Here is a 9,245-nt window from a genome sequence, read left to right as displayed (position 1 = left end):
GAAATCCGTGTTTCGTCCACAGGACGTTTTCCCACAAGCCGCTCAGGGCTCCCTCGTTTTTCCCATTTCTGAGTGTCACCTTGAGGTGCTTTCAAACATTGTTGTCGTTATCTTAATTAGATCCCTGGGTTGATCAGTTAATCTTTACTGTAAATCAAGACACACAGGCCACGCCCTCCATCCCACTCCCCACCACAAACACCTTCTAAACCTGTACACAAGAGCCACTCCGGTCAGAATTATGAGCTTTTTTTAGCGCCCGGTGTTGAAGAGAGGTTGGCACGCTGACAGCGAATGAACTTTGAGTTCCCGACCCGCTGTGCCTGCCCTCTGCGTGGAGGGACGCCTCCTTTTGGCTGTCACAATAAAGGCGCCCAAAACATGAGCCGAACAGACAGAGGAGTGAGCGTGGAACACCCTGAACGCTCCAAAGCACGAACCAGTTTCCATTCCCCTGGGGTGACAAAGTAAGTGACTTTTATAATTCTATTGCTGGGAGCCACTTCCCTAACAGTTCGCAATGTGCAGGTGAAGGTTCCGAGTGGAGGACGGTTGCCGATTTAACCTCATAGAGCTTTGCCTTTTAATGAGATGGACAAAGCTGCCATGTTTCACGTTGACAGTTGCAAGCAGCAATGTACAATGAAAAATAAGGCATGTCATAATAAAGGGGGAATACCAGTATGATGTAGTTTGAGATACTTTACTACTTGCATATCTTAGAACATTCTTGATTTAAACAGTGGTGGTTTTTAAAAAGAGTGGGAGATTTAGGAATAATAGAGAATAATAATAATAATAATAATAATAACAGGTGAAGGAACAGAACTTGTATCCCAAAGGCTGCAGGTTTAAGTCCCAATAGGGACTGAGCACTAGCATTGAATTGCTTCTGTAACTCCCTGCAGTATAACATTCAATCTGTTTACAGCTGAGGTAATTTTCATCGACTGGCCAATTCCGGGGCTTCATAATGCGCAGAAAAATGCATACGGTATCTCTACCTACTGGGAAAAAGTTTACATGACTGACAGATGAGATCCTTGTGTCTCTCAGCAGGTGAGGATGGTTGGACTGAAGCCCACCGAGGTACCTCCACCTTTAGGGGTTAAGATCCTGAGTGCCGGCATGGCTGGCTGCATAGCCGACCTGGTCACCTTTCCCCTGGATACCGCCAAAGTTCGGCTACAGGTACCGGTCTTCCGTGGATAACTGACTTCTCTCTTCCAGGGTCCCTCATCACAGTTGCTTGTTTTTGCGAATCATAGATCCAGGGAGAGAAGGCAGCAGCGGGGGTGGCCAAGGATATCCGCTACAGGGGCGTGTTCGGGACTATCGGCACCATGGTGCGGACAGAGGGGCCGCGCTCGCTCTACAACGGCCTGGTCGCCGGGCTGCACCGGCAGATGGCCTTCGCTTCCATCCGCATCGGCTTCTATGACAGCGTCAAGCTCTTGTATACCGGCGGGAGAGACAGTGAGTCTGGGGCGATGGCAGATGGCAGGACGACAATCGATGTTGGGTTTCAACCTTTCATCTCACTCTCTGGGTGCTACACCTGATGGGAAACCCTAGTTTGCTTATTCTTTGTGGCGAACGGTAATATGATAGTTACAAAAACATACACTTGTTGATCTTGAACTCCTTTTATGGGAATCACTTCTATCCAACTGGCCTTTTCTCCAATGCTTTGTAGCCAAATTAACCATTTTCAGTGCAATGCTAATCTAAGGAGCCTCTCATTTGAAGGTGTAGCGCGACTCTTGGCGTCTTCCTCGCCCTACCAGATCCAGGGGTCGGAATCCGGATCCTGGCTGGCTGTACCACTGGAGCCATGGCAGTGTCCATCGCGCAGCCAACAGACGTAGTCAAGGTTCGGTTCCAGGCCCAGTTAAACCTCCAGGGGGTGGATCGCAGATACAGTGGCGCCCTCAAGGCCTATGGCAAGATCTTCCGGGAAGAGGGTCTGCGAGGCTTGTGGAAAGGTGGGTGGGTCTCAGGGTTTTGACGGCCATTATTCACACCTCTGCCGGCTCACAGTCAAAACCTTGACAACAGCATCTCGAAAAGCATCTTATTAAGTTATTAAAGTATTAATATCTGCTGCTTTCAGGGACTCTGCCCAACATAACCAGAAATGCCCTGGTTAACTGCACAGAGCTGGTCACCTATGACATAATCAAGGAGGCAATTCTCAACCACAAGCTGCTGTCTGGTGAGTATGCCCCTGAACAGGGAAGCCCATTGCAGGTTGTCTTCAGATTTGAGGGTCTCGCCGTTAAGAAATACTGTGTTTTTGTTTCCCGGGACCACAGATAACCTCCCCTGTCACTTTGTGTCGGCATTTGGGGCTGGGTTTTGTACGACGGTCATCGCCTCCCCCGTGGATGTGGTAAAGACACGGTACATGAATTCCCCGCCTGGCCAGTACACGAGCGCCATCAACTGTGCCTGGACCATGCTGACCAAGGAGGGGCCCACGGCCTTCTACAAAGGGTGAGCTCCCTGCATCAACTACAATGGACTCGCGTGGCTTCTCAATACTCATTGCTGCTACCTTATCTAGGGTAGCCAATGAGAAGAAGCCTCTAAAAGACGGACACAGCCTTTGGCCAATCATTTTGGCACAGCAAATCACATGGAAAAGGAACCGTGGAAGTAGGTTCGCGTTGATGTCTTTCTCCTCATTCCTTTCTACAGGTTTGTTCCCTCTTTCCTAAGACTGGGCTCCTGGAACATAGTGATGTTTGTGTCCTTCGAGCAGCTGAAGAGGGCCATGATGGTCTCCAGAAATAAGGCAGAGACAAGTGATGGTACACCAAAGAGGAAGGAGCCTGTATGAATCGCTCCACCAATCATCTGGTCAACCCACGCAGAACACATACAAATCATCTCCTCTCTATCTTCTGGAGAGCAACTAGCAGAGGTGGATGCTTCCGAAAAGATTGTGTTTCAACCCACCAGCTGTGTATTTCGTGACTGAGCCTCTTCATACTCAACTGGTTGGTTGAAACAAAATCTTCTCTCGATTTTTTACTTTTTGGACGTGAGCTACTTACCTCTGACAACTACCTTTAGATAATATAATTACACAAAAAAATTATTTGTCAATACAAGGGGACCGGATAAGTGCATATCTTGAAATCCCAAAGTAATTAGTCACCAGCTATAATTAGCCATGTGTGGCTAAGATGTTTGAGTTTGATCCATTGCTTAAACACATAGTTGCATTGTGGAGAATGTCTGAATGAAGGGAGCACTTTAAGAAAAGAGGTCTGTTCTCCCAGATAACAGTAACTTTAGATACACGATGATGGACTTGGACCTCAGCTGATACAAGGGCTTCTCTTCTCCTATAAACAAGCTTCTGTGTGCTAAACGTACGCACTTTGTACTGTGGGGCAGGACAATATTTTTGACCTTCCCTGGCCACCGAGTATCGACAATGACCTGGATTCTATTTTTTCGTAAACTCTATGCTTCTCCGGCTGCGGGTTAATTGCGGTGGAGAACCTGGAGTAAATGAGATACGCACAGCAGACTTTTTAAAAAGGTTTTTCCACCTGCACCAATGGATAGAAGGAATGTTTATATTTATTGAAACAAAATGCACTTAATTTTCTTTAAAAAAAAAAAAAAAAAAGCTTAAATACAAATCGGTGTTTTCTGTTTTTTTAAGCTAAAGCATGCCGAGCCAGACAGACATACGTTTAGTCTGTTGACATGCAAATGAAACAATCTGAAACAACAGCCTGTACATATGGGCTGTATAGCGTTAATCCATCATCCGCTCATATTTAAGGGACTAGGCGGAGCTTTTGGGAAGCTGGAATTTAAGAAGTGGAAGCTGGTGTGCTGTATAATCACAGCTAAGGGAAGAGAGCTACAGACGACTTACACAGCTAAGTTCGAAACGCTCCTGGCGTAAGACGCGCAACAGAAGCAACAAAACAGACTCGTGAAAAGTCAGTTTATTCTCGTGTGAGGTGCTCTGCCAGGATGTACAAAGGGACAGACCTTCAAATTCCTCCGAAATTACAGTCTTCAGAAGCAGAGCACTGCATATAAATAACACACTAAGAAGTAACTATAGTGCACATGCTGTGCGTGACTGCCCAGAGCGGGCTGTAGGGGGCAGAATGGAGCTTCCACTGCTGGCACGCAGGGGGTCAACCAAGAACGTATTATCCAAACGCGTTGTCTTTTTAAAGCACCTTTACGGTCAGACCGGAGAAGGTAAACAACCTCCAGAATAAGAACGTAAAAATGCTGTATAGCAAGTAACCACATCGCCATGTGACAAGTACTGCTTGCTTAACCAGTAACATAATGGGAGATGCTGACCCTTAAATTCCTGAGATTCAGTCACAAAAGCCAAAGAGGCAGGAAGTATCTTTCTAAAAAAAACAAAAGCAGCTATCAGTCTTATGCGCTAAGCTAAATTTCATTGGTTAGCATCCTGCTAAGAAAATCAGCTTCAGTATCCCCTGTGTGCAATTGATGCCCATTACTTAAATACACCCATTCCATCCATAGTCAATGTGAGTATTAGGTGGGCTCTTCAGGCAAATTACAGCTTTCCTTAACTTATTACATTTGAATTCAGTAAAAATGTAATGGTTAAAAAAATTAAAGGGGATGGGTACTGTATTGCTAACACTTATTCAGACCACTAATGAGACGCACAGGTCCCTTTAAGAAATTCAGGGTAACTGTTATGACATCAGTTTCAGCGAGAGGGACACGTCGGGCTCCCCCAGGAGCATCTTCACCTTCTCGTGAAACCTCTCCCTGTACAGATTGAACTCCATGATGCTGGCCGGCTCTTCTTCGATCCAAAACTTATCGAACTCGTAGGCAAGGTAACCTGTCGAAAATGAAAACAGTGACGCTATCGCCTTCTGGATCTGGCTAACCGGTCCACAACTAGACGCCGATCATTTTCTTGGACAGGGAAACAAACTGGTCTATGTCTCCCAAAAGGTTCCGTTAACAACCTACATAGTTGGAATCATAGTTAGAAACTATACTTCTGGGAAATATACCCCTGGACAAATGACCATACGTGGTTCATTTTGAATGTTCCAAGGGCAGGAATATTCACCCTTCTCCCCTTAGACTTCTCACCCCAACCCCCTTCCCACTCACAGTACAGCTGATGGAAGTGCTCCAGGGATGGGCTCCCGGCCACAGTGTTATAGAAGTGAGGCTTGAGGGCGCCGCTCTTCAGGAGACTGTAGGCCATCTCCGTCAGGTTGATACCCACTATGGCATAGGAGTAACTGCCAACGCAGACACACAAACTCCGGAGGCTAGCGGGAGGCCCGTCATGGACAGACAGAGCCACAACAGCAATACCACGCACACGCATCGGCCGCACTGCTCACATGTGTGGGACGGGGCGGCCATCTTACCCTAACTTGGGGTGATTCGCGTGTGACAGGACCTGCCGCGATAATTCTGTGTATCGCTCGCTAAAGAAACTGTAAAAAAAAAATTCAGAAAATTAGAAACTAATCTAAAACATACACCAAGCACCAATTTTATCATTATTATTTATCATCATCCTCACTTTATTGATCCCAAGGGGAAATTCTCTATTTGCCTACCGAGTATTATTCTCCATGAGCCACAAAAACACATGAGAGCAAGCTTGGCTGTGAAGGGCGGCCACCTGCAGGGGCACCCATGGAGCTGGGGGTTAAGGGCCCTGCTCAAGGGCCCACGGACATGTGGCTATTCCGCTGAGACCGTGCTCGAACCGGCGACCGTCTGATTACACGCACCGAGGCTTGGCTCACTGAGCCACAAGCTGGCCCCTAGCAATTTTAATTTTCTTAATTTATTAAACATCAGAAGTCAGAACTGGTAAGAATTTTTTTTTTCCCCCCATGCTTCTTTTTTCCCCGTTCGAGTGCTAATTAACTTGAGCCACTGTAGCATCAGTATGCAGGTCACATGTCTCGCACTCACACGAGATTGGTCAAGCCCAGCATGCCCATTCCTCTGAAATCAGTCTTGGGGTCATCGCCTTGGAAACCAATATCTCCCCACTGCTTAGTAATTCTGGACTGCAGCTTCACAGAAGGCATCAGCAGGTCCCATAACTGAAAAAGAAATGCTAGCTAAGCTTCAACCGGCTACACCGATCGCATGGGCACCAAACAACACATTAACAGCACATATGTATGTAGTTAATGCCTAGAAATACCACATATCACAATGCTATGACAAATGTTGTTTTCGTGATCATCGGAGATGAGATCTTCTTCATCATCCTGCAAATGTTGCAGCTCTGACCTCTACATTTGAATCTCTTGGCCTTTGCAAAGACAGGCCCTACCTTCAAAAGCAGCTCCTCATGTTCCTTCTTCTCAGACTCAAACACTTGCTTTCTGAGGTCCTCCACATGTAAGTACAATTTCCTGTATCCATTTATTTGGAGTAAACAAACCTTCAGGTTTGTTTTAAACCTAAACCATAAACAGCACATTCCATCATTAGTGAACGACAGCTGATACAAAATAGTGTTTTGTTTTTTTTCATCTTAGGCCTAATTACTCGAACAGGGGGGATTCTGTGAATCTCTGGCACCTTGGTGTGAATCTATAAGCTCTTACATGGGATCTTTCTCCGATCTGATCCTCTTCTCTGCCATTATAGCGGTGACACGCTGCTCTAACCCACTTTCTTCGACATCGATGGCCGTCCGCAGCGTCTGTTGCAAGGGAGATTACAGCGGGGAGACGGAGAACCAGTTTCATTTTAGAAAAGCAAACAAGTGTGGCATGCAAACTGTCACAAAAGAGAAGTTATTTCCTAGTAAAAAAAAAAAAAAAAAAACTCACCATGCTTTTTGAGCATTCAAGAGAATATTCTGTAAGTGAAACAAGAGCCATATTAGGATAAAGGCCTGACTGACAACGCCCTACTTTTCAGCTCCAGGGCAGAAACAAATGTACAAAACAAACGAACAAAGAGTCCCAGCTGTTGTCACGGTCACTGCCAGTCTCCTCACCTGCTCTGCTTGTCCGCGCCCCTCCTTGCCTGTAACCATCGCAGATCCTTTGCAGCTCACATTTTCCCGTTATCTGTCTGAGGAACCACTTCAACCACAATCGAAAGAGCGAGCTGTACAAGTACTGCCAGATGTACCCCAGCATTCTGTAGAACGGACAAAACAAAAAAGCACATACATTCAGTTTTAATCCAACATTTTTTAAAAGAAAAAATGAAAATAACATTTATACATATTACTACTAAAATACTGCTACAAAAGCAGCATGCAAACTTAATTTGAGATTAAAACAAATATATGCATTTTAATTCCATTCTATTGAATGCCACACCAACATATGCTCAATCAGTTGATGGCAGGGCTACTCAAGTCACGGTCTTCACGGTCTTTCCTTTACCTGTGAACCAGGTGTGAAGCCCCGACCAATCACAAATCACTAATGATTAAATCAACAACCTGGGATAACTGAAAACAAGGCCTGGATTTGGAATCGAGGGCCATATTTGAAGAGCCCTGCTCTATGGACACGTGAACACCAAGGACGGCTCCTATTTAATCTCTCCACGCTCCGCCCTCCTCCTGACGTGTCCAACTAGCGCTATTCAATACTATACAATAGAATATACAATATAAGACACATAATGGGCGGTGACTGTAATGTATGACAGATCCTTAATCACCATTAAGTCATTATATTTTGTGTTCATCCTAACAGTGTGGGATGCGGAGGCAAGTAAAGGTGACCCTACAGGCCCCCCAGGGCGGTTGTAAAAACTTAAGACGCAAAGCGCAGCTAACATAAATGTGCACATTCGTTCGTTACAACTAAATTTGTGCAAGCCATATATTTAGACTTTACAGCAAAAATTACATAGCACTTTTTAGATAATAACACGCTGAAATGTAGTACTACCTGGCTTTCTACTGTATCGAGCATACCAAAGGACATCTTCAAAGGATCTTGTTTATATAAACTTTAACTGCTCATGAGTTAGTGGGAAAGCATATCACAGGCGACTGCCTCGCTCCATTACAGTTCGGGATAAAACGTTAGCTAGCAAGCTGATTCATTAATAGAGGGCTAAAATTTACCACACAGCACTAGCGTGTGTGTATCGCTGGCAAAGCAGCGGGCAGCAGTACGATCCTAAACACTCAACGGAGATGAGATACCTGATGCCCAGTCCGGCCGTACACAGAAATGGGGGTAAATAAATCCGCTATTAGGTTCCAGTTGCCCGCTGTTTTGATTAGCATCCGAAGCTTGGGAGCCCGGAAACAAAACCGGAAGCGGCCGCGTCTGACATGCGCAGAAACGACGGTGACGCATCCCGTTGCCGTGGTAACCCATAATGGGAACGCTAATTGATGCCGCTGGAGTGCGGAGCCTTTCTCCCCCTTGGCCTTGTTACTGTGCGATGTTAAAGCTCGCCTTCTCTTCCCTGTTGTGTGCCCTTAAGGACGGCCTTGCCAGCCAGCCAGCCTCATTCGCTCTGTCTAACTAGCTGTTAAGGGGGAAGATAAGCCGAATCGTAACGTTGCTTTTTCTTTTTCTGCAAAAATCTGCACTTAGCATTACATAGTGTTTTTGTTTACTGACCAGTATTTTGAGTTTTTACCCTAAACATCGATAATTTTCAACTGCTGCCTAAATCAGTGCAGGGTGCAAATATTTTTGTTCAATATCCACCAGGGGGAGTAAATATTATTTTTTTTGGCCTTTTACTGGTAGTTATATTGTTTACACTGGTACTGTGTACGTGACTACTGCAGCATAACAATAAATAAAATTGGCTCAGCTACCCGTGAATCTGTTATTTGTACTATGTGGTCAGTTTTCAAATACAGGTCTATGACCTAACCTACACTTCTTGTGATTTTTGCATAAAAATTCGTGTTTTATTCAACCCAGACCTCCGATCTCGTGTAAAAATCACTGCAATGTTTCAGTCCAAAGGCATGCAGTTTGGCTAAGTGCTGTCTAAATTGGCCCATAGTTCAAACTATTTATTCACATTTAAATTTCCCCAATAATTTAATCTAGCTAAGATTCTACATTAGGGCCAGTACCTTTGTAAATCTTGCAGCCCAAATAACCTGTGGAAGCTCCGTCACAACAAGCTCCTTGACAGAAACCTCTCTCACAGAGAGTAAACAAACGTGTTGCTTTAATCATGTAATAACAAACCAATGCTAAATAAACCTCCACAGTCTGCGTAGGATGATC

General features: G+C 45.2%; 2 protein-coding genes across 3 annotated transcripts; one reads left to right on the top strand and one right to left on the bottom strand.

The window, feature by feature from the left end:
* The first annotated feature begins 397 nt into the window (after positions 1-397).
* ucp1 (uncoupling protein 1) lies at positions 398-5,865 on the top strand. Of its 2 annotated transcripts, none has more exons than XM_048999748.1 (7): positions 398-467; positions 1,060-1,191; positions 1,269-1,476; positions 1,788-1,985; positions 2,114-2,215; positions 2,316-2,496; positions 2,701-5,865. In XM_048999748.1, the coding sequence occupies exons 2-7, from the start codon at positions 1,066-1,068 to the stop codon at positions 2,840-2,842; spliced, it is 957 nt and encodes a 318-aa protein (XP_048855705.1). In that variant the 5' UTR covers positions 398-467; positions 1,060-1,065; the 3' UTR covers positions 2,843-5,865. The 2 variants fall into 2 exon arrangements, with proteins under 2 accessions (XP_048855705.1, XP_048855706.1); XM_048999749.1 differs by having other exon boundaries at positions 1,057-1,191.
* On the bottom strand, positions 3,957-7,657 carry elmod2 (ELMO/CED-12 domain containing 2). Its single transcript, XM_048999750.1, has 9 exons — positions 7,416-7,657; positions 7,019-7,164; positions 6,849-6,877; positions 6,621-6,718; positions 6,344-6,473; positions 5,974-6,107; positions 5,415-5,483; positions 5,149-5,282; positions 3,957-4,867 (listed from the first exon to the last, which is right to left on the bottom strand). Exons 2-9 carry the CDS (start codon positions 7,161-7,163, stop codon positions 4,716-4,718), a joined length of 891 nt encoding a protein of 296 aa, XP_048855707.1. The 5' UTR covers position 7,164; positions 7,416-7,657; the 3' UTR covers positions 3,957-4,715.
* Between the last annotated feature and the right edge of the window lie 1,588 nt (positions 7,658-9,245).

The sequence above is a fragment of the Brienomyrus brachyistius genome, unplaced genomic scaffold (genome assembly GCF_023856365.1).
Source record: "Brienomyrus brachyistius isolate T26 unplaced genomic scaffold, BBRACH_0.4 scaffold47, whole genome shotgun sequence".
In the NCBI taxonomy this organism is placed as follows: Eukaryota; Metazoa; Chordata; class Actinopteri; order Osteoglossiformes; family Mormyridae; genus Brienomyrus; species Brienomyrus brachyistius.
The sequence above is the reverse complement of the archived record's forward strand: the minus strand, read 5'-3'. Positions and strand labels throughout refer to the sequence as shown.